The sequence below is a fragment of the Gopherus evgoodei genome, chromosome 5, assembly GCF_007399415.2.
Source record: "Gopherus evgoodei ecotype Sinaloan lineage chromosome 5, rGopEvg1_v1.p, whole genome shotgun sequence".
Taxonomy (NCBI): domain Eukaryota; kingdom Metazoa; phylum Chordata; order Testudines; family Testudinidae; genus Gopherus; species Gopherus evgoodei.
In genome coordinates this window covers 10,318,097-10,344,342 of record NC_044326.1, presented here as the reverse complement: position 1 = coordinate 10,344,342, position 26,246 = coordinate 10,318,097, and the positions used below count along the sequence as shown (strand labels likewise).

Genomic DNA, 26,246 nt, shown 5'->3' with positions numbered 1-26,246 from the left:
GAAACCAATTAATAAGTGAGCCAATGATACAGAGAGTATTATTTATGAATTATATAAACTTACATATATAAGGTGTTTCATGGTTTTCTACAATTCTAAAAACTTGGACTACCAAATGTATTTACTGAAATGAAAATGTCATCTTAGTGATTTTTGGATTTTTAACTTTACAATCCTGATTCCTATTCTTTTAGTGTAACATCCTGTGAACTAAAGCTCTACAGAGAGTAAACTCTGTTTTACAAAAGACTGAGATTCTGAAATCTGTTTTCATGACTAGTCAGAACAAACCCCCCAAACTTCTAAATTCTCCACAACAGAAAGCTCTGATGTGGTTGCCATCGTATAGTGATCAAAACATTTCAATGACTGTAACTCAAAGAAACACTGGTGAATAGTGGCTGAATGAGATCAGTGCTAAACTGGAGGAGAGTCTGGGGCACAGAGATGGTGGCAGCAATGGCAGGAGGCAGCAGAATTAACAGGTGGAACACCAGTGGTGGTGACAGCCGAACAGCTGGTACACTGCTAGCTCTACTCCAACTGATCTATAGCCACATTGGCCATCACTGTGCATTCAGCCTGCATGTAAGCCAAATTCTTCCCTGCTAATCTTTGTTCCAATGTTACTGCAGAGTCACAGTGTCTCAAAGATTGTGTGTACATGCTGTTTCTGATTCGTTGCAATATTTAAGCTATAGAGTTAGTATTTTTTCTCAATAGAAAGAACATATGAACAAAATAACTGGCAATAGCAGGCTTCTCACTGCTGTGATCTTTCTTGTCGGCTGCGGCATTCTATGAAGGATGTTTCCAATTTTGGGGGTTTGGTTTGTTTCCTTTAGACAAACTTGTGTGAATAAAAAAGCAAAAAATCCTGCCAATCGGCACAACTTGTTATCAGACGCAGAACTCTCTGCTTTTCCCAAACAACTGAAAACAAAGTAAGTGGCTGCAGGAAGCGGGAAGCTGGTGTGGGACGCTCGCTTCTAAGTACTTATTCTGAGTCACAGTTATCAGAGGGTAGCCGTGTTAGTCTGGATCTGTAAAAGCAGCAAAGAATCCTGTGGCACCTTATAGACTAACAGACGTTTTGGAGCATGAGCTTTCGTGGGTGAATACCCACTTCCTCAGATGCATTGCATCTGAGGAAGTGGGTATTCACCCACAAAAGCTCATGCTCCAAAACGTCTGTTAGTCTATAAGGTGCCACAGGATTCTTTGCTGAGTCACAGTTGACATACAGATATAAAAATTAGATCTACATAATATTTTTCAGATACCCAGAAGATTCAAAGTGACGATTATAAAAGGTGTTATTCCTCCAAAAGAGGAAAACTGACACTGCTAGAAATTGTGAGATGGATTTTTAACACCAGATTCTCCAACCACAACCATGTCAGCATGCCCATGCATTCCTCTGTCTAACCAAATATAAACCTCAATGAGATCTGGAGTAGAGTGACCTGGGAAAAAGAAATCAATCTGACTGCTGAAGCCTGGGAAGAGAGCCCTTTCTGCCAGAAGGAAGACAATCCCTTCCTTGCCCACAAATTCATTTTGTAGATCACTCAGTTCTAGGGCAATAACAATGAGCTGGGGAGTCTGATTGACAAGAACTTAAAGAGGCTCCTACTCTAAAAAGTGACTCTGTAAAAAGGGTATTATTCTGCTTAGAGAATGTGCAATGTGCCTCAGGTGGCAGAGGACCAGGATTCATCACCAAATTTGGTCCACTGCTTGGATCATTAGCTTCCCTGGCCCGGGCCAGATACTGATGGGGAGCATGACATGAATGTTGAACCAAGTCCCCAGATGGCATGATGAGACTCCATGTTTGCTGTCCCTGAAAAATGTCTGCTTATAATGTGATTAATTCAGAAGTAAAAAGATTGCAAACTGCCAGCCCTGAAGTCTCAAACTTGGTTAATTTCTTCTTGAACCTCATTGCCCATAATAAATAATCTATTGGACAAATCCTGCCAACTCCATTGGGCAACTCCACATGTGCAAACACCCTGTCTTCAGATTATGTCCTCAGTGACACCGGTGTAATATCATTGCTTAAGTGGAGGTGCATAGCTGCAACTGAGTGGATCTTAGCACACATTCTCTTGATGATGTAGAAGGAGAAAGAGAATGTAGTTTATGTCTCTTAGCTGTGGTCAATTTCTACACTGATTATACACTCTTCAGTGCTGTCACTTTGTCTTCCTGTTCATTTCCATAGTACCTACTACATTTGTGCTTTGATTATAATGAGAAAGGCCTTGGGCCACTAGAGTAACTATAATAAATAATAGACTCTTCAGGGCTAGCAGGAATAAAACCCAGTTAGAATGTTAGAGGTTTTTGGTTCCAATTCTGCAAAAACTGACACAAACTTAATTTTGCTCACATGATTAGCTCCAACTTACTTCTGTGATTGAAGTTAGTAGAAATGATGCTGAATGCACACAAGCAGTTGTGTTGAGTAAGGAGGTGCCATTTTTACATAGTCTCATCTGAGATTGGAACCTAATTTCAGACATGAGCAATGCAAGTGACTGTTGGGGGCCCCACACAGAATAGCAACTTGTGTGTTGACCTTGTACATCACGCTAGCAGTGGGAACAGAGTGGGAAACAACATATGGTGCAAACCACAGTCTTGCAGCTTGAGGTCTCACAAATCAGGAGGCTGGACCTGCAGAGACGCAGTATTTTTTTGCTCTCATTAACTTTAGCAACAGAGATAATGTTCGCTTTCCTACAGCATGGCTGATGATTCATATTGAGGGGGGACTATAACACATTGTAAAGCTGCAATTACTTTATTATTAAAGTATTGCAATGTGCATTGAGGCCAATATTTTCAAACCTGGGTGTCAAAAGGGCAGTAGCTAAATGAATGGCCTAATTTTCAAGGTGATGAGCACTAACATACATAAAAACTGTGGATGCCCACACCTCTGCAAGCATGGCTATTTATACAGGTACCTAAATATAGACTTGGATGCTTATTTCATCAGGCTTATTTGCATAGTCTGGCCTGTTTGTATGCAGCAATGGTCTGATTGGCCAGCCAATCCTTTCTGACAATGTCTCAACCATAGATCAACTCAGAGCTGGGTTTCCATCACCCAAAAGAAGAGGAAGATCCTTCTATCCTTAATGTGAAATTGGTAAAACGTCAAGGAAATTTAATTTAGGGGAAAAAATCCAACTTCTTCCTCCCCCATGCAATTTCCCATCCCCATTTTCAGTGTTTTCCATCATATTATTCTGTTACAAAATACATTGCCTAGTAGAATAAGGAAAAAATAGTATGGAAAAAGGAATAAGCACCTTTTCACTACTGTTTTTCCATCTTCTCCCTATCCATATGCCCTCTCCATTTAACAAGCATTTTAGATGGGTTTCCTTTTAAAATGTTAGAAGCTTTGGCTCCAGTCCTACAAACACTTACACATGTGCTTAACGTTATTCACATTAATAATTCTGTGTATTTCAATGGGACTACTCATGTGAGCAAAGATAAGCACATACGTCGGTGGCTGCATAAGAACATAAGTATGGCCCTACTGGGTTAGACCAAAGGTCCATCTAGCCCAGTATCCTATCTTCTGACAGTGGCCAATGCCAGGTGCCCCAGAAGGAATGAACAGAACAGATCATCATCAAGTGATCCATCTCAAATCACTAATTCCCAGCTTCTGGCTGTAAAACTGGCTTTAGTGGTTTCAGAGGCAACTAAAGCTTAAAGTTTTTTCCCTCCTCCCCAACAAAAAGAGCACTGGGTGATTAATTTAGCAGGTAATTCTGTTTCTCCATTATTACTCAGCAGGTATTAAACCTGCAGCCATCATTAATTATAATGCAATAATAAATCATGAACAGATGATGCATTTTTCTAATTCTACTAGTGTCAAAGACTGTCTGAAAATGCAGAACAATAATTTTCTTGAAAATGAACATGAAGAGCACAAAGTACCTGTCTTCGTAGATCTCTTGTTTTTTTGGTCATCTTGTCAATGGCAATGTTCAGTGGGTCCCCTTTTTCTTTCCTCCCAGTCTATTAAAAAAAATATGTTTTTATGGTTAGGGAAAAAAACAGTTCAAAGATGCAAAAAAATACAGTCTAAATAACAGGTATTCAAATTCTGAATATGTATCAAAAGAAGCATTCAGTACTTCCAAAACCCATCTAAATATCTATGTATACATACAGTAAATCTATCTCTGCCTTGTTTGCACCCAACACAGCACAAATCAAGGTTTCTTTTCAATATATGTTACCAACCATACTATTAAGGGGACACTGCTGAGTATAGCAGATTTTTGAACAATTCATAAAAGGATAAAAAAAAAGGAGATTAATGTGACTCACTAGACAGTTCAGAACTTTTGCACTGATACATTATGTTCGCATACTATAGCGCTTGCTGCCAAAAATGGCAAGACCTCTCACTATATAACAAATATTAAGAGTTTCTAATCTCTGTCCTGCCAGGCAGTGGGTATGCTAAACATGATAATAAGCAGCAAAACAGCTTGAGGACAGAAGGAAAATGTTCCAAATGACTGTAACAAGAATTGTACTGGCAGACATTAGATATAGTATAAAGGAGACTTCCACTTAAAATGCTCTCTCGTGCAGAGCAAAGATCCTCAAAGAAAATTCACAGGAGGAGGGGGAGAAAGGGGAAGTTTTCTGCAGCTTAGGATAAAAAACGCCCCTCCCCCCCAATCCCCCCCCCACCTTTTTAAGGTTCCAAGGTACAAAAAAGTTTTAAGTGGCTGTCAGGTGTATTATCTCTCTTTTTAAGAGAAGGCTGCTTCTCTGAAGAGTTGCTAAATTTCTTATCACATTGAAATCCATTTGATAGGGTTGGTTTTTTTTTTTAATCAAGAAAAACAAAGAACTCTTCAATCCTTTCTCCCATTTTCTTTTCCCACATCTGTTTTCAAATATCATATTTACAGGGATTCCCTGCATACTATTAACCAGGATTTTGTACTTCCAACAAAGCCTAATGGCATACGTTTCTGGGATCTACTGAAAATTCACTTTCAAAAGGTTTTTTAAACCTACCCTTTCAATGATGATTTCTCTAAGACATATGACTAAGCTATCAACTCTAAATGGTCAGCATCTCATCCTCTGCTTTAACCATTTAGCTGAGTTTGACTTGTATTACCGTAATGTTAATTCTGATAAAAGGCCAATGCATTTATAATCAGTCAGGAATCTGCAAATCCTCTGCATCTCCTCTTTTCTCAATCTAGAAATTCAAACATTACAGTAGCAAATGACAATAGGGTTTCAAACAAAATAAAATTTTACTCCTTCGGTTCAGAAAAGAAAAAATCAATGATAAATTGACTGAAGTGAATTGTACACACCCGCACAAGAGAATAGGGACTATAAACCCCTTCAATATTTTACAACAGAATATATTTGTACAGCCTACTGGTGAGTTGGTATTACAAGTGTGTCATCTTCCCTACCCCAAGTCACTAGTGTGTCAGTCAAGTTAGTGGGCACCATGTTTGTAAGTGGTTAGCCCACAGTTTCTCAAGGTGAAATTTAACATTAAAAACAAAGGAAAGATTTGGACTGATACGATATGTAATCAAAACATATTTGAATTACGGCAATGGAAAAGGGGATTGTCAAGTGTCTATATAATATATCAGTACAATCAAGGTGCTAGTTTAAACTTAGAATACAAAGTCGTACTCTCATAAAAAAAATCCAGTAACTGTTATATATATATTTAACTGTTTGCAGTAAAGAGGCTTAGTGACATTAGTATTCAATGCCGCTTTCATTTCTCTGTTGAGAGACTCTATGTATGTACTGTATCAGAGGGGTAGCCGTGTTAATCTGGATCTGTAAAAAAATGACAAAAAAAGAGTCTTGTGGCACCTTATAGACTAACAGACGTATTGGAGCATAAGCATGTGTCTGACAAAGTGGGTATTCACCCACAAAAACTTGTGCTCCAATACATCTGTTAGTCTATAAGGTATCACAGGACTCTGTCTCTTTATATGGATGTAATATTATTTAAGGTCTCTCTTTCTCCTCTCTCTTCAAGCTGGCTACTGGGTGAAGTTCTGATCCCTGAGCTGTGGTAAGAGGTAAAACTGTGTGAAATGTTTTAATCCATGTATTGCTATCATAGGGATAATACCTCTCGATTATGTAAAAAGAGCTGCCAGTAAACAATGCAAGTTACTCTGCATATTAGCAAAATGATAATAATTAATATCCTAATCAACAGAGTTTAAAGTCACTTCAGGATGATTTTTTTTAAAATAGTCACATCACTCCACAACAATCGACTAGCATTTCTGTACTAATTTGGTGCAGGGAAAATTTTTCTTGGGTCCTCTCTTAATTTCAGTGATGCAGAATTAAGCACTTCCATTTAGCACCCATTAAAGGATCATAAAGCTGCCCTGACCAGGCAGCTGGGAATTCTCCCAAAGTTCAACCCTCTCAGTGCAGGGGCCAAGCCAGAGCTGATGGGGAAAAAGGATAGAGTGTGCTTTGCTATGGCTATCTCCAGCCATTCTAAGTGCCATTGCAAGGCACAGTAATTTATAGCAGCAAACCTGAGCCTTGTCTAAATTATGCCATGGACTGAACCAACATCAAAAGTCCTGGGGGAGAACAGAGATGGGATATATCCATATTTTCCTCCGTTCCCCTCCCCCTCATAACTGGGTCCTGTGCAAACAGAACCCCATTGTAGCTGAGGATCTAGCCTTTGCAATCCAGTTCTGAATGTCGCAAATGTAATTTCTTGGGAGACTGTCCTGATGTCTTACTCACACTCAGGATAAGTCTAGGTGACATTCAGTCTAAGTGTACACCATCTTAACTTCAACACATTATTTTGATTGATCCAACATGTTTTGGAAGTAATGTCACTCCCTCCTGAACAATTCCTCTGTCATTGCTGTTTACATTTGTAAAAGGTTACAATGCCTCCCTCAGTACACAGTTTCAAACAGGAGAGCAAGAGAAACACCTTAAATAAATAGTATTATTGGCAAAAATGGCATGGCACATGATGTCACATAGCATCTGGCAGCTCTATCAAATGCCATTTGTTGTTGGCTGAAAATATATATGTTATAAAAGTTTATTTATTATAGTCTTTAAAAACGCTTGTATCAAAATTGTTATGGGGTAGATCTTCTGCCTGAGTTCCTTGAAGGAAACTGGCTGACAAAGTGAAGCCTTACACACAATATCATGGCATTTCTCTGTTCCTCCCTTCCAATCGAGGGGTCATGAAAAGTACTTTGGAAGTGGGAGAGAGAGGCGCAGAACCTCTGGCAGGTGTGGGAGGAGGGAATGTGGGGCACACACAGCCCCAAAAATGGGAGGGAGAAGGAAATAGGAAGCCCAAAGGGCCTCTGCCATGAGGAGGTAGAATGGAGTAACCCAGATACAGGGGAAGGTGAAGATGCGGGGCACACACATCAGCTTCAGCTAGGTCAGTGATTCCAGCATCACAACTCAAGCTTAACTATTCACATATTATTTCTCTGTCAGGACATATTCACAGTACCATCTCCATCAATTTTAGTCCTATTCAAATAGCCCAGGAGTCATTCCTCCCCTTGCCCGATTTCTTTTCAGTCAACTGGGATGGGTCTTTTTCAATGGGCTCCTGACAAATATCTATTAATGACTGTTTTCAAAAAAAATTTGGAAGAAGGGAAAGATTCCAGAGGATGGAGAAAGGACAAATATAATGCCTATCCATAAAAAGGGGAAATAAGGACAACCCAGGAAATTAGAGGACCAGTCAGCTTAATTTCAGTACCCAGAAAAATAATGGAGCAAATAATTAAACAATAGATTTGCAAACACGTAGAGAATAATAAGGTGATAAGTAACAACCAGCATGGATTTGTGAAGAACAAATTGCAATCAAACCAATGTAATAGGTTTCTCTGACAGGGTAACAAGCCTTGTGAATAGCGGGGAAAGAGGCAGATGTGGTATATTTTGACTTTAGTAAGTCTTCTCGCATGACATTCTCATAAACAAACTAGGAAAATACAACCTAGATGGAGCTACTATAAGGGAGCAGTTATCAGTGGTTCACAGTCAAAATGGAAGGGCATATCAAGTGGAAACTGCAGAAGTCAGTTCTGGATCCAGTTCTGTTCAATATCTTCATCAATGATTGATATAATGGCATAGAGAGTACACTTATAAAGTTTGTGGACGATACTAAGCTCGGAGGGGTTGCAAGTGCTTCGGAGGATGGGATTAAAATTCAAAATGACCTGGACAAACTGGAGAAATGGTCTAAAGTAAATAGGATGAAATTCAAGAAGGACAAACGCAAATGCAAAGTTCTTAACTTAAGAAGGAAAAATCAGTTGCACACATTCAAAATGGGAAATAACTGCCTAGGATGGAGTACTGCAGAAAGGGATCTACGGGTCAGAGTGGATTGCACACTAAATATGAGTCAACAGTGTAATACTTTTGTAAAAAAAGCAAACATCATTCTGGGATATATTAGCAGGAGTTTTGTAAAGAAGACATGAGAAGTAATTCTTCTGCTCTACTCCTCGCTGATTACGTCTCATCTGGAATATTGTGTCCAGTTCTGGGCTCCACATTTCAGGAAAGACATGGACAAACTGAAGAAAGTCTAAACAAGAGCAATAAACATGAGTAAATGTCTAGAAAACATGACGTGGGAGACAATTGAAAAAACTGGATTTGTTTAGTCTAGGGAAGAGAAGAAGACTGAGAGGGGACATGATAACAGTTTTCAAGTACATAAAAGGTTGTTGCAAGAAAGAGGGAAAAAATTGTTTTCTTAACCTCTGTGGATAGGACAAGAAGCAATGGGCTTAAATTGCAGGAAAGGCAGTTTAGGTCGGACATTAGGAAAAACCAAATGAAATTGATGGGCAGCAGGTTTAAAACAAATAAAAGGAAGTTCTTCTTCACAAAGCGCACAGTAAACCTGTGGAACTCCTTGTGTGAGGAGGCTGTGAAGGTTAGAACTGTAACAGGGTTTAAAAGAGAACAACATAAATTCATGGAAGTTAAATCCATTAACGACTATTAGCCAGGATGAGTAAGGAATAGTGTCCCTAGCCTCTGTTTGTCAGAGGGTGGAGATGGATGGCAGGAGAGAGATCACCTGATCATTACCTGTTAGGTTCACTCCGTCTGGGATACCTGGCATTGGTGACTGTAGGTAGATAGGATACTGGGCTGGATGGACCTTTGGTCTGACCCAGTATGGCCGCTCTTATGTTCTTATTCTTATGTTAAATTGCCTAGGGAAGTTGTGGAATCTCCATCACTGCAGATTTTTAAGAGCAGGTTAGACAAAGCTGTCAGGGATGGTCAGATAATAAATAGTCCTGCCATGAATTTAGGGGGTCCCTTCCAGTCCTATGATTCCATTGTTTCTGTGGAGTCTATTAGCTGGGAAATGGGGATTTCATTAATCTCACAGCCTCAATTTCCACTACAATCTCAATTTATGGGAGCAGCCAAGCTAAGAATTTCCCCCTCCTGCTCCCAGATACCTTCTCAGATGGTTTGTAAGCCTAAAAAACAATTTACACTTAAAAAGTTGGAGAGCACAGAGTGCTCAGCCTTCATGAACAGCCAAGTGTGCGACCCTCCAGTTATTTCCCCCTCTCTAATCTCAACAGTCAAAAATATTTCGTGAACCATAAAACAGAAACACATTTATTGGCCTCTATAATTTAAACAAAGTCAAAGTCAACAGTTACACAGAGTTATATTTAAACTAATACAGTAACTCAATTTACTTAGAGCAAATAACAAAGAGTACCCCCAATACTCCACCCACTGAATTAGGAGTCAGTGTGGAAGGAATTCTATCCTCTATTGCAATGAGGTGTTCTAACGTGTAGTGTTTTTTTATTCATAAGACAATTTTCTCGTGAGCTGTTCACAAGTGCATGATACTGAACTAAAGTTTATCTTTCTCTCTAAAAATATTTCCATAACCATGATACCTGCTATTCCTGATACCTGCTTAATAATCAAGACCCACTTTGACCAGCTTGAAGGCATTTACAGAATATTCTTTTGCAGCCCTGGAGAATAGCACAAGGAAAACAGTTGGGCTACTGGGCTGCAGGCCAGTGAATCCAAAGCTATGGTGTATTGTGGATGTGATGTTATCAGCCTTTAGGGAGGAGGCTTAGCTATTATAGAGGAACTCTGCTGCCAGTTTTGCAGAAAATAAAATACTACACAAATGTTAGTTACCAGAGGAAAAAACTCCTGAAACTGACACACACAACACAACTAAGGGTGAATTAATATATTTTTTTTAATATTGGAGGTGCTTAGATAATTGTGATGATGAATATCATTATAAAGGCATAGAGATAAAAAAGGGACCTTGAGCTGAGATCATGCATGCTGAATAATCACCCAACTGAGCATTATCACATAAGCCTCAAAAGGTGACAGTAAACCCATATACAAACAGGGATGAGGTAGGTGCTGCATAGCACTCAAAGTTGCTTCTGTGATTACAGAGCTGAATTGTTCCGGTGCAGACAGATGACACATTTGATGTTATGTCACCAATAAAGAGGAAGACTTCAAAATAGAAAGTATGGAAGGAACTACCTGGTTTTCCCTTTAAGATGTCTTATCTGGAAGGCTAGACAGAATAATGGTTCAATTTATTACAATACAAAAAACCCCTTCTCCAGCTGTGTGAGAGAAGGAATCAGAAGATGCTATCATTTTCACACGCTCAGACGCCTTCTGTCTTCTCTGCTCAGATAAGTGGAAGCTGGGAGAGCTCAGTCTAGTAATGTATTACCGGTTGCATGACCAAGACGGACCTGCTGTCATTTATCCAGTAATTTAGCCCAAAAAAGACAGGCAGAAAAATTATCTATTGATCCAACAGCTATGGTTCCTTAAAGTTCTTTTTTTTCCATCATCATCTAGGTAGATGCTTCCATTATTAGAGCTTATTCACAACTGTAACATCACTCTGTTAAGGTATACATTAATATTCAAAAATTAACCAGTCCTAATATCTTCTTTTCACTGCTGAACAACATCACTCTTTTAAAACTATGTTTCTATTCAACAGCTTCATAAAAGTGATGAATTGAGACTTAGTACTAGAAAAAACACAGAACAACAGACACAAGTGGCCGCTTTAAGTGGGAAGATAGGAAAATGTGCTCTGGTATTTTTAGCCTTATGGACAATAAAAGGAGTTTGGTCAGGAGATGACTATACCACCTATCCTATCAAATAAAGGTAATTGTCAATGATATTTGAAAATCTCAGCCTAAGTGGAGACAATGGTCAGGAAATATATTTTGGATTAAAAGTCAGGTCCCCATATGAATAATCTGAATAGGATACTGCATTATCCATAAATTAAGTAAAAAAAATGTAATATCTGACATATTAAGAAAAAAGAATGAAAATTTATTGGTAGTGATAGAAAGTTTAATATCTCTCTGTACATTATATATATCAGCCACATACAAACCAATGTTAACCTGATTAACTAGATCAAAATAGGGATAGATGTTCACATGACAATGTCACCAGAGAGCAGTACACGACTGACATTTTAATGAGAATTAGCATCAGTAAACCTTTTGTTACTTGGGAAAGCCATATTTAATTAACCCTTTTTTAATCTCTACACCCTGGGACAGTAACATAGTTAGACAAGATTCAACATGTGTGTCACAATTTCAATTGGCTAACACACTTTGAACCACTTTGGGAAAATGGGCAATAGTTAAACTCTCAGCTGAATCTTTACAGTGGAAAAAGTTTCCAAAATATTATGTCACTTTCTTAGAAAAATCCATTCTATTTAATTTTATACTTTCCCCAGTTTTAGTTTAAGGGCCTTCCACTCATCTATAAACAAAATAATAATCTTTTACTTCCTTCTTTTAACACCCTCCAAAGAAGATAACAAATCTTATTAACTTTTAGAAACATGGAGTGTGTTTCTGGCTCCACTGAAGTCAATGGCAAAACTCCCATTGACTTCACTGGGGCCAGGATTTCAACCATGCTTTTAAGTAATACCAGAATATATTTTCATTTTTGAATAGTAACTAACATTATTCACTCACCCAATCTCTCCTAGTTCAAAGTGTGTACATGCACACACCATTTTGTTAGAGATTCATCACATACTCAGTTTTAATGTGTATGTCCCAATTTTCTCTTGTCTATTTCCATGATTAATTGAAGGAGTGGGGAACTTTGCCTAGATCAGGAAAAAAGCCCCACTTGGGATTCTTATTCTTAGTCAGTCCTCTATGGTTCGTACTGTTGTTTATTCAGAGGCATTTACACAGACGTAGGCTGACTCAGTTCACACACAAGATCAGCAAGGACAGAGCAGAAAGATTATTGTACGTAAACTACCTTACCTTACTGACCTATCGTGTTTACTCAGGGACCTTCCAAGCTGTAAGTTAGTTCCAGGCTATGGCTCAGTGATGATTAGCAACTTGTTCATTAACACAAGCTGCAAACTCAAAATTCCCCCAACTGTCTTCATGGGTTTTCAATCCCATTAAACATTTCTGGACAGATCTTCGCTGGTGTAATTAGCACCATCTCCATGCCAATGCCATAAATTATCTCTCTGTAGAGAACATCACAGAGATGCAAGTATAACAGTCATAAAGGCATGCGCCTCTCCAGCATACCCCTTTTGGCCTGTTGTGGACCTGAAGGCAAGTTGCACTCAGTGCCCCTGGGGTCTTTTCAAACAGTTACCCAGACTAGATTAGTTCAATCTCTCTTTGCAGGTTTGGTTTACTCTCTCATTCTACAGAGAGTAACTTACTTATTTAGCCACTCAAGTTCACACCACCCATTCTCACACCCATGTCAAAATCCTGTTCCATTTCCACCCATGTTCAAGAGGTCCCAGCCCTCCTGCCAGAGCTGGGTTGTACTTCAGACAATCCTTCCATTCCTCTCTTTAAGACCAGGGTCTCTAAGCTCTTCTCCTTGGAACTTGAGTTGTACTTTGGGCTAGTTGTAGAGCCTGTGGCAGCTTCTCCTCCAGCTGGCCCCTTTCCCACTCACCCTCAGGCTGGGAGGGTTCAGCAAGCTTATTTTCCCTGCTGTCTTCTCCCTAAACTCTGGGCCCTCATAGAAGCCTTCTTGCGCTCTGCAGTGCCTACAGGTATTTGCCTTCTATGCAGGAGGAGGGCAGCATTTAGGCTTGCTCCTACTCCCAACTCATTCTTCTTTAGGAAGAGAAGTGCTTTGCCCCACCCTCTCAGCAAGGCTCCAGGTCAAAGTCTCTTAAAGATACAGAACAGGAGTCCTTGTAAATGCTACTTCTTCCTGGGACCCCTTTCCTCTCCCCATATCTCCTCAGGCATTGAGTATCAGACCAGCCCAAACCATTAAAGGGCCATGCCACGTGATGGGGAATATGAACCAGCCAGCAGTATTCCCTTTAAGGGGCCAGCTACCCCATCCCAGACACATATTTGGTTTTGCCATGCACAGTAAAATGAAGTTAATGTAAGAGAAGGAAACCATGAGATGGAGAACATGTTAATACTTTCAGAACACAATGCTTAATTATTCATATGAATTCAATGTCTGATTTCTATAAGTCCACTATAAGCAATAATGTGTAGATGTGTTTCCTGGTTTACTGTGTCACACAGATGAATGTAATTTGGCCTGGGATGTTTAAACAACTAGTCATATATTAGTAATGTGGAAACAATCCAATATTTCATTCCATAAAGGCTCCTATTTAGCCCTCATCACCATCATATCTGAGCATCTTCCAGCGGTGTGTGTTAAATGATGTGACTAACATTTATCCAGTGAGGTTTGTTCTTTCTGTCATCGTCTCATCGGGGGGAAATTGTGGTGTAAGGGAGTGTTGCCACTGAATTCAGTAGGCTTCAGAGACCCCAATAAGGATTAGGCTTAATTATACTAGTTGCTGGACAACAGCAGTTGCCATTAAAAATACCACATTTACCTGTTATCACAAAGTGGTTAATTAATGGACAAAACATTCTTCTGATGCTGCTCTGTGATGCTGAAGTTATTGGCACATTATGGCTCTGCAATGGGAAATGGTTTATGAATGTAAACTGTACATCCAGCTATGAGTGACTGTAGTATATATTTTTTCCAACTATCAATATTTGCTTTGCATGTTAGCCCCAAAATCATTCAAGATCCATGATCTTTTCTATATAATACATTTAGCCATTTAAAAAAAAAATCACAAGTGGGAGGTTTCAAATGTGGGAGAAAATGCTAAAATAAAACACCAAAGTTTTTTTAGTTAGTAACATCATAAATATTAGATAAACTAATCATTTTTCAATCATTTGCATGTTACTTTAATATTAAACATTATTATATAAATGTTATTTGCATATTCAGTAATCACTAAAATATGGGGAATAACTGGCTAAGTAGTTTATAAGGTTTTTGAGGATAGGCTAGAAAAATACCTGTCAGGGATGGCCTAGGTATACTTGGTCCTCCCTCAGTGCAGGGGGATGGACTAGAGGACCTCTCAAGGTCCCTTTCAGCCATAGGATTGTTAGCAGATAATATGTCTGAAATTGTGTATGGTTTAATAAATCAGTGCAATTAATACAATAATTAATTATATATTTCTACTGCATAGCAACTTTCAACCCAAAGGGTCCCAGAGTGTTTTCCAAACTATAAACAGAACTTTGCTCTTCATTTACATAACAAGGTCACTTTCTGCTGACACTTAGAGGGCGAAAAATGCACCTATAATTGCATCTAACACTGTTGAGTAATTTGGCTGCTGCCTCCTGCACCAGTTAAATCCTCTGAATGGTCATCAAGTGCAGAATGTATTGCAGTGATCCAATCCAAACAGAAGGATATTCTTCTTTGCATGGCATGTCATCAGCCAGTAAAAATCAGAAAGACAAATATTGCAGCTGGATTTTAAAATGGTTGGATAATTTTATGACTAATATTACCTGTTTATTTCAGGGTGCCATGCCTCTCTGAGTTCTCAAGAGTTCCTAAGGACACTATGTATGAGTACACAGCTCCAATCCCTTCCTTTTCCACATAAGGTATTTGTGCTGTGACAGAGTGCTGGGCAAAGGGTTGCTGATTCAGCCCTCGGTAATGCCAGCTCCCATTTAGGGGAATAAATTAGCCCTGGCTGAGGGTAACCAGGGCCTAATTAGGGAAACAGAGACAACTACTGCCTAATTAGCCTGGGGCAGTACAAAAGCCTCAGAGGAAGGAAGCCAGGGTGGGAGCAGAAGGAAAGGGTAAAGCCAGGGAGCGGAAGCAGAAGCAGGGAGGTAGCTCTTCCTTCCTGCCTGCAGACAGTGATGGGCCAATGGTATATGGAGAAATGGTGATGGGAACAAGTCTGTGAATAAACTGCACCAGTGGTTACTAATCCCAGGGTATCAGAGTGACTTTGTGAACCTAACAGAGGCAGGAGCAAGGAGGCCTGCTGTGCCCTGTTACAGTGCACCTCACTGCCTCTTTAGACACCCGAGTCCATTATTTAGAAGCCAGTGACATTCTCAGAATTGCCACTCAGCCGCTACCTAGCCTTTTAGGTGCCTAGCCTTCTGCCAGTTCGCATTCATAAAGTCACCAATCACTGACGCCATTACACAACTAATGCACTGCTTGGAGCCCTAGCACAAACCAAAGCCATGGGCACCCTTAAACCTCTCTTCTCTCCCAGCCTCTCTCCTCAGCATTTCACTCCTGGCTATCGTGGACAGGATGAGAGTTGCTTTCATAGGCACCTGACTCTCCCCATACAATGAACGGGAAGTCTGGGCACCTAACTCATGGCTTTGACTTCCATGTGCTGGCAGAGCAACTATGGGCGAGGCACTGCAATGTGTAAGTACTTTTATAGATCTGGCCCTAAGGGGCAGGTTTTCAACAGTATACGGGACTGGCACCTAGTAGGATTATGTAAAGCCTAATTCTCATTGATTTCAATGGCAGTTCAGTGCTAACATGCTTAGCTGCTTTTGAAAAGCTGCCATTAGGGGCTGGATTCATAGAGGCAACTTACTCGTGGCAATGCCTAACTTTTAGGCACCTAGCCAACCAGTGGAATTAACAGCACTGAGCATGCTACCGTCACTGGACCCTGTAGGCAAGATAGGCCGGGTAACACCTACTTTGAGAATCCCACTGGGGCCTAGGCAAGAGACAGGGGTCTGGGCTCCTGCCTGAGGCAGCTGTATGAATACCCAGCAGCACTCAGGGAATGCAGATGCCTCTAGAGTTAGTCAGTAGCTGAGCAGGGATTTTGTGAAATGCCAGCGTCACCTGTCGCCTTCGCACCTCCTGGGAGTTTGAAAATCTGGGGCCAAGTGATCACTTACATTAACGCTATGTTCTCAGATAAAGAAATATAGGCACCACTTTGGGGTTGCTATTATCACACTGAATTTAAAATTACAAAGAAGTAAACATTCAGCTGGTCCTAGAAAGGACCAGCTCTGTGAAATCATTGGTGTTGTCTGGAAGAAGGTACTCAGCACCTCGAAAGGATTAGGCTCTAGGGATATAATCATATATTTGTTGAAACTGGAACCGTGTATGCTAGACAAATTATTCACATTTTTAGATATATTTTTCTCAAGGCAACCTTAGTATAACTACATACATCGGCATACCAATTTAAAGATCCTTAGAGTAATTTAAAGAATGCCTTTCAACTTGGATTGGCTATTGACAGAGCTAAACTAGAAAAAAAAAACAGCAGCGTTTCCATGGGATAAAACATACAGTTCGGATCAGATGACACTAACGTACAAAAATTGTTCTGTTACAGTTTAGTGCTTATATACTTCTGGAGGCAGAAGCTGAGCTGGTGTAAACTGCCATACCTCCACTGACGGCAATGGAGCTATGACAATTTACAGTTGATGAGGATCTGCCCGCCTCATCTTTTAAATGCAAGTTGCAGATGCTTTCATTTAGAAGGCGAGAATCACTTACTCTAGGAAGCTAAATTATTCTCATTTCTTCATTACCATCCATTTACATAATGTACACCACAAACTCCTAATTTAAGAACCAACTGCTTCCCAACTGTGAATTATAATCTGCTTTTGTATCTCCACTGCTCTGTTTCATAATCTCAGATGATTCAAGGAAAAGGGAAGTGGCAGTAAGCACATGTCCCCATTCACATGATGGGGCTATGTAAGGAAAAGAAGCTAGAATGAAATCATAAATCTCTTAACAAAATTACATTCTCATTCTATCAACAGATATGTGAATAATAATATTATTATTATTATTAATAACAACACTTAATAATAATTTAATCTTCTCTACTGCTTTCTGCTCAAGAATCTCTAAGTGTTTTAAAAAGCTAACCACTGAAATTTTACAACGATCCAATGAATAGGTAAGAAAACAGTAGGGGTGAAACACACCAACTATTCTCACAGAATATAGCAACTCCATGAAACTATTAGACAAATAGCGAACAATACTAACTGCATTAAAAATCCAAGGGAAACATAAGGAGGTGCAATGGATTTCCCTAAATTACATTTTGGCAAGAATAGTTGGATTAACATTCCTATTGTTAAAAAATGCTTTTTTTTTTATACTATGAGCTACAGTTAGTATGAATATAAACAGTGGTGTAGCTGTGGGAGCAGGAATGGATGCATGGCTTAGCCATGCCAACTGCAAACCTGCCTGAAACAGGTGGATATGTTCTCAGCAAGGCTAAACTGTGCACAAAAGAAAGGAAAACTGATCCCTACTTCATAGTGTAGACATAACCTAAGTGACCACAGCTGGCCAGAATCTCAGTTTTATGTCTCATTCAAATGGCAGAGTCTCCAGCAAAATTCCTCTCCCCAACACCATGCTAATTAGACATGAAATGCTGGCTCACATGATAAATATCACCAAATGAATTACCTATAACTTTTCCTGCAGCATGTAGGCATACCTTGGAAATTTCCCTCTGAAGTACTGATCAGGCCTCACCTTCTTTAGCTTTTTACATCAAAAAGGATAAACACTAAGATAGTTTGACTGTTGGCAACTGCCTTATAAAAAAGTGAAATTCAGCTACAATATTTGACCATATTGTCTCCTGTGGGGATGGTCTTCTTCTACTTGTTCTGTTAGAGAGGCATTGTGAACAAGAACATGTCACTTACAAAAGAAGAGATTTTTGGAAACGCAGCCACACGATTAGCAAAACGGTAGGCATATCCAACCCTGAGACTAGTTGCTAATTTGTATGCAATTTTGTCTTAATGAACATGTTGAAGTGCCAACTGTAACTTTTTAAATATATTTTACCAGGTCTATTTATTTTTGGTTCATCTTTTACAGTATGGGTACAATCTTAAAAACCAGAGACAGAAAATATCTAGCCTATCTTCAAGAATTAATTGCAGGATTATTCTGTTAGTGCAATTGCTAGTGCTTTGCCCAATCTGCTTTTAAATGGCTGGAGCAAGGGGGTTTCTACTTGAGGGAATCCTTTCCAGATCTTGCCGTAAGGGCATATATCCTGATATCATGTCTACATTTCCCTTTTCTCAATTCCTCACCTTATGTTCCTCGGGCGACCCTACACAATTTGCCTCCTTTCTTGATAGTGAGTGTCAATGAAGGAAGTGTCCTCCTAAAATAAAATGTAATATAAGGGACACAGGCACTTAATACTGGAAGATCCAAACTCGTTTACAGCAGGGAATTAAATGCTTTTCAAATGTGCTTTCCTACTTTCTCCCCTACTCTGTCATCTCCCTCCCCCTCTCCTTGCTCACTATCTTTGTTTGCCAACACATCCTTCTGGCCTCTTTTAATTGCAGTTTACACTGAAACCATATCTTCAAACAATTTGGGCTGATGTGCTTTTTCCATCAGTGAAATCACTGTTACTTTCCACCACTAGCTTTCTCTTGTCATTTCACTGTTGCCTACATAATACCAGGTTAGTGCATGCGTCAAACTTTCTGAGAACAATGACGTGTGTATTTGGCAGCAAGCCCTTCCCAGTCTGGCACACCTCCAATGGAAAACCCACCTGCAAGCAAACAATGTGCATGAGAATTAATTGGACACATACTGTAACTTTACCTATCATTTTAAATTAACAGAGACAGAAGCAAGCCTGGGAAAGAAAATGACTTGATCCTCATTAGTGTAAATAATGGATCACTACTGAATATTGCCTTCATCTTTGTGCCTTGAATATTTCTAAGACATCGTTACTCAGAGAGATGGAAGCGGCTGAAGTTTGAAACAAAAAATATACTGGATCTAATTAAGCCCAAGAAGGAGAGAGAGTCAAAAGAAGACAAAAAGGAAAGGATTGACTTTCAGTATTTAATTCTTCTCCCTTTCCATGCCAGACATCATTGAGATATAATAATAAACCTTAGACACTGTGTACGGTGTAGAAATGCTGCAATCTATTCCTGTCTCCTCCTCAGATCAATGTGCTAAGTGATATCAATTCACATTACTTGTCAGTTTAATTAGAGAAAGTGAAACACAATTACAGGGCATTAGTGCAAAGCCAGCAAAAAACAGCAGAAGGCACATTTGAGACATTTGCAGCAAATAACTGCAGAAAGTAACGATATAACATTTTCATCAACAATCTTTATTAAAATGTTACTCAAGAAAAACACTTTAGCAAATATCATTATAAACTAATGTGAATTAACCACTGCTTTTAATCTGTGCACTCATTAAACTCTTATATTTCTTTTGAGACTACAATTTTTTACTTCTTTTTTGTTACTGTTTATCAAAAAACCAACAACAATTAAACGGAACCTCTTCTACCTCCCTCCATGCTTATGAAGCGTTAAGGTTGCAAAGCTAATTACGAAAAAGGAAAAAATAAGGCTTTTACTGCAGTGTGAACTCAGGCATGCTACTCGTAACAGACCTCTTTCAGCTCCCACTGCATTCAGTGAGAGTTTATCAGTTTTCACAGAATCATAGAATATCAGGGTTGGAAGGGACCTCAGGAGGTCATCTAGTCCAACCCCCTGCTCAAAGCAGGACCAATCCCCAGCTAAGTCATCTGATGCAAGTAGGATCAAGCCATAAAATGTATGGTATTAGGACACAATGCTGTAATTCATGTATGCCCAAAACTTCTACAGAATTCCACGGGAGTTTTGAATGCACAAAAAATGCAGCTTTCAGCCTCTGAATGGCCCAGTTAATAAGCACTTTCTTGAGCTTCCTCCAATTGATATTTGTGCTCTGATGCCATTCGTGCTTTAGGGATTCTACCATCATATTTTTAGACTGTCAGGCGATTGTACCTCTGCTGCAGTGAGCACTGCAGAGCGGCCCTCCCTTCCATTTGGCAAATCTCTACCTTCTTTCCTTCCCACTTTTAAACAAACACAAACCAGTGTTTCTGTCCAAGGCTTTTTTTTTTTTTCCATTATTGTGATTAATATGCTCTCATTTGCTTTTTATACACAGTATTTTCCACTCCTCTTTGTAATTGTCTGAAGGTGGTTATCATCATTAAAATAGTCTTATTTATATGTTGTCAATTATTTTTCAGTAGCCTATGTGACCTGATGGGACAGTATATAAATAAAATTAATTTGGCCAAAGGCTGGATGTTTCCACCCCACTTTTAGCACAGTACATATACACATACTGGATCTATGCCCAAACTCATCACCCCCTTCTGGGGTTTACCTTGATTCTTAATTAAATTTAAAAAAGCCTAGCAGAACTGTACTTGCACACATAAGCTTTACCACTGCATTTGCCACTGAGAGGATTTGTACTGCTCTCAAAACCATGTTTACATTTCCTTGCAGAGCTTTTCTACAGACTCACCCTGCAGGGCAGATCAGATGGATTTTGTTAATTGGTCCAAAGAACATAAAATATTAAGGGTCTGATTTGCCACTTGCTTTCACCATATGTACTTATTTCCACATGTTGAAATTGCTACCAAGTCATAATTCTCCACTCTTACTGGTAGTAGCATTCTACACTCCCTTTAACTGTGATCTTTTATGTTCATAAGAAATATAGGAATTAATAGGACCTACTTGGCCTGACAATCAGGGTGCTTTAGTGAATAGCTCTGCACTTTCACATATATATTCCTGTAGACTGATACCTACTTACATATTATTGTTACATGTATGCAATGTGAGTTAATTTTGCTATCAGTGACAAAAAGGAACTAATAATGATGAGATGGTTAATATTTGACCCGATATTATATCTAACTGAAAACAGGCAGATAAAACCTATATGCAACAGGCAAAACATTTAAGATAGTAATAAAACCACTTTACTTTCTGCCTATCCTTTACAACTTCAAAGGGGGAAAAAAGAATTATTACGCATGTTGATTATTTTCAGTGCTTTTGTCATAGCATTCTTTCTCAAATCTGAACCTTAGAGTCCAGAAAATGAGATACTAGCATGAATTTCCCTAAGCTTAGTTACCAGCTTAGATCTGATAGGCTGCCACCACCCAAAAATATAGTGTTTTGGGGCACTCTGACCTCCCCAACCTTCCCTGGGGACCCCAAGAACCCAGACCCCTTGGGTTCTTAAAACAAGGAGAAATAAACCATTCCTCCACCTTCCCCCTCTCAGAACTTCCCTCCCTGGGCTATCCTGAGATACTGATCTAACCTCTTAAATCACCATACAGAGAAGCATCTCCCCTCCCTTCCACAAAGAGGCAAACAGATTCAAGGAAAACAGAGAGAGATTTTATCTCTCCCCCTCCGGTCTCCCCACCAGTCCTGGTGAGTTATCCCAATCCCCTGGGATAAAACAAGGGAAACAGAGAAAAAATAATCAATCAGGTTCTCTAAAAATAAATCTTTTAATAAAAGAAAGGAAAAAGTAAAGAATTATCTCTGTAACTTCAAGATGTAAATATTACAGGGTCTCATAGCTTACAGACACCAGAAAGAGACTTTCCCCCCAGTACCAATACAAATCAAAATATTCCCAGCAACTACACATATAAAAGTTAACCAGCCAGATCCACAATTGCAAATAGTGTAAAACAATTAAAAAGCCTAAACCGCCTGGTTTTTACTCACTACTTGAAAAGAGACTTAGAGAGCCTGTAGTAATGTCTGGCCTCTCTCAGACCCTCCGAGAGAAGAACAAAGAATTCACACCTAAACTTCCCTCCACCCGAATTTAAAAGTATCTTGTCTTCTGATTGGTCTTCTGGTCAGGTGTCCAGTTTCCTGCTTGTAACCCTTTACAGGTATAAGAGACATTAACCCTTAACACTCTGTTTATGACAGCTTTACATGGTACATCTTCCTCCTAAGGCAAACATTGAGTCAGAGAAGACTCTCAAAGGGGTTAAAAGCAAGACAATCCTCTTTTGAACATCAGAATTCATCACTGCAATAAAGGCCTGTTATAGGAACTACAGTGTAAATATTTTAAAGAATATTAAATGAAATAACACCACAGTGAAGACTAAAGTTCTGCTGTACAACCTGACATAGCTTTGAAAAACCTGTTAATCGTGGCCAGCTCAGTTCTACTATTGTAATGGGTGGGGTTTTCAAAAGAGCCTAAGGCAGTTTGTGTGTCCAAATCCCAATGAAATTCAATGGAAATTGGGGGTTAGATCCACAAAGGCAATTAGGCATCGCAACAATTAATTTCTAGATGGTATGCTATCCAGTGGAATCCACAGTCCTGCATTAGGTGCCCAAGCTCTCTATACAATGCACTGGGAGAGAGAGGTGCCTTAAAATGAGATCCTTGAAAACCAGCATGATAAGCAGGCAGCCAACGAAAATAGCAAAAAGTAAATATCCAGGAGAGGGGCAGGGCCTAATCCCCACCCTTCTTTTGGTTTTAGGAGCCTAAATCTGGACTGGAGGGAGGTGCCTATCTAGGCTTGGGATACTCAGACATGAACCCTCTCCTGGAGACAGCCTCCTCCTCTTCCTTCCCGCCTCCGTCCATGGTCGCTTTGTGTAGGGTTACGCATGCTCAGAGCACGCCTACCAGATTGGGCCCTGCAGGCAAGATAGGTAGGAGAATGCCTAGTCCATGAATCCTGCTGGTTATTGCGAGATACACTGAGGAGCCTAGACTGAGGCAGTTATGTGCATGCTCACTGGCATTTAGGCACTGAAGAACTTTAGGTGCCTCCAGGGGCAGGTGACAGCTGAGCAGGGGTTTTCAGGATCTTTTGGATTTATGCACCTAAATCAGCAGTTAGGCACCTAAATCCTATTGTGGATCTAACCCTAGCTATCTGGTTCCTTTGGGCTACACTAAAAATCCCAGCCTGTGCTGCCAAGTCACTTCAGCAAATTCATTCAGTAAGACAACATATGTAAACATTTCAAAAGGGCCTACGGATTTAGGAGCTCAAATCTGATTTTAAAAAATAGATTTAGGTTCCTACAATTATTTACGGCCAGATATTAAAGATAGGTAGGTGCTTAAAGATGTAGCTAGGAAGCTGATGCAGATAGGATGCCTAAAGATGCAGATAAGATACAAATTGGATTTTCAAAAATCAATGGGAGTTAGGCTCTTAGGCGCTTTTGAAAATTCCACCCAATGCCTAGCTGCATCTTTAAGCTTCAAAATATCTTTAAATATCTGCCCCTTAGGCCCTTTGAAAAATGTATTCAACACAGTTCAATTTTGATGTATAAGGGTGTGAATTATTCACCTGGGCGTCAGTAACAATTCTAGAAGTAGCAAAATATAGCATTCCAGTTTCCTTGGCTTATTATTTTATTCCACATATACAATATATCATCATTTCCACTAGCAAAGGACTAGCGTAATGGTTGAAAAGGTGTTTCCATAAAACAGCAACAATTACAATGGTTCAACTACCTGTTCAGCACCATCCTGCAGGCTAGTGACTGAGCTGGGACTAAAACTAATGAGCTACTTGACCCAACGCCAAGTTCAATCTGCCAGGCCAATGCCGGCCTGATTTCTTTAACACGTGAATTGGCTTTAAAGGCAAGTCCGTTCTACGTGAGATGATCAAATGTCACTCTAAAGTAATTTTAGACAATAAAATAGAGCTCTGCAGGAGAAGCTCGACACCGTATCACACTGCATGGTGCTTTTCACTGAAAAACTATTAAGTAAATTACTGAGTAAAAGTTATTGTGAATAAAAAGGCCTGCACTGTGAAAACAATTATTCTAAAGTACCAAATGGACAGGAAAAAACCTCCTTATTAAAGTAGTGCCACAATGTTACATTGCCTCCCTACAACCGTTGTGATCAATCTTTTTTCTCTCTCTTGGGCTACGTCTACACTACGAGGTAGGGGTGATTATCCTGCTTGCGGACGCACACTCGCACTAGCTCTCATCAAGCTAGCGGGAGTATAAATAGCAGTGTAGCGGTGGAAGCAGAGGGAGCAGGAGCTAAAGTGCAGCTTAGCTGTCCAGAGTACAAACCCACCTACAATACCTGTAGAAATCAGTGAGTGCACGCTCAGCTTGGCTAAGTTGTGTCTCCACTGCCACAACCCAGGTTATGTTGCTGTTTATACTTGCACTAGCTCAATGACAGCTAGCGTGAGCATGTGTACGTGAGAAGGGCAATCACATCCCTAGCTCATAGCTCAAATGTAGCCTGGGAGGAGCATGTACAGAAAAGGGAAACTTCACTTTCAAATGCCTGGAATTCCCAGGCAGGATTCTCTCTCTCCAGACTCCCAGAAAATGCTCACTGTTTATCATAATTATTTGTTTAGGCAAAGGTGCCGGCTTCTAATTTTCTCCAGGGCATTCAACCCCTGCTCAGTCCCAGGGCTCCCCTCATTCCACCCGTTCCCCCAAGCCTCCACCCTTACCCTACCTTTTCCTGCCCCCACTCCAACCCTTCCCCCAAGGCCCCACCATATCCTGCCTCTTTCCACTCACTTCCTTGAACACACCCTGTTCTTGCTCATCCCATCCCCCCAGTGCCTCCTGAATGCTGCGGAACAGCTGTTCTGCACTGGGAGGGAGGGGGAGGAGTTGAACAGTGGGGCTGCTGGAGGGTAGGAGACGCTGGGGGGAAGGAGGGGAGCATGGCTGCCCGTGGATTCTAAGCAGCCGCTAATTTTTATCCATGGGTGCTCCAGCCCTGGGGCACCCACACAGTCAGCGCCTATGCATGTAAGGTAATGTCCACTATGTGCTAGGTAATTTTCAGACAGAAATGAAGGTACAGTTACTGTACCAATGAGATCGCAAAGTAAGGGCAAAGAGCCAAAACAAGCAGCCGCACAACTGCTGTAGCTATGCCATCCTGGAAGAGTCAGGATTTCCTTGCCAAGTTAACTGGTAGATGGTGGAGCCATAACTTATTCTTATTTCAGGGAGCAAGTACCTGGGGGTAGGCGGTGTTAAGAGGAACAGCCCTGTTAACCCTGGTTTGTGAAACAGTACTGAACATGGTTTGCCTTTGTCTACACTTGTAGGTAAAACATGATGAGCACCAATTCACACATTGTTGACAGCCAACAACCAGTAATTTTTGTAGTACAAACAAGGGTTTAGTGTGGGGTATGGATACTTCATCCCAGTGGTGTTTCTTTTTTCAATACTATTATCTTGATGGACGGAGCGCGGCCTTTGCCTAAACAAATGATAATTTATTCTAGTGGCTGGATAATTTTTTTTAAATGTTAATTTAAGACAATCACATTTATTACTAGCTAGAAGTTGGGAGAGGAGAAATGCAAGTAATATGGGGAAGAAAAAGTTCTCTCTCTAGGACAAAAAACAATTCAAATTGGTTATAATATTTTGTAGATATTGGCTCATGAAAACACAACTGCCAGTTATAATGTTATTTACTTCCACACTAAAATCTGTAGGAAGAGCATATGCGGATTTCAGTCCTGATTCAAAATGAAGACTTGCAAAATTGTGATAATAGAGTGCCAATCTGAGTTCAGTGGTTTATATGTGCAACTCAGAGAAAACATTTTTAGTTAATGACCTTTTCATCAGTGTAAATGAACAACATATACTGTAAATTTTTGAGGATTTACATAAAATTGCCATCCAAAAGAGATAAGAGAGCTATTTTCTCAGATTAAATATCAGCCATATATCAGATAATTCTTGTTGCAGGGGCAAAAGGACATGACTCCCTATTACCACCTCTGCAGCATACATAATTGCTTGGTCTTAAGAAAGATCAAAAGGCAATTTTAG

The 26,246-nt window shown here is 39.9% G+C and overlaps 1 protein-coding gene across 4 annotated transcripts in view; it reads right to left on the bottom strand.

Annotated features, from left to right (window-relative positions):
• Nucleotides 1-26,246, bottom strand: part of CTNNA2 (catenin alpha 2) — an 818,238-nt gene that overhangs the window by 166,034 nt on the left and 625,958 nt on the right. For all 4 annotated transcript variants that reach the window (XM_030563913.1, XM_030563912.1, XM_030563911.1 and 1 more), the window contains one exon: nt 3,973-4,053. In XM_030563913.1, coding sequence (XP_030419773.1) covers nt 3,973-4,053 — 81 coding nt within the window. The remainder of the gene's footprint in view (nt 1-3,972; nt 4,054-26,246) is intronic.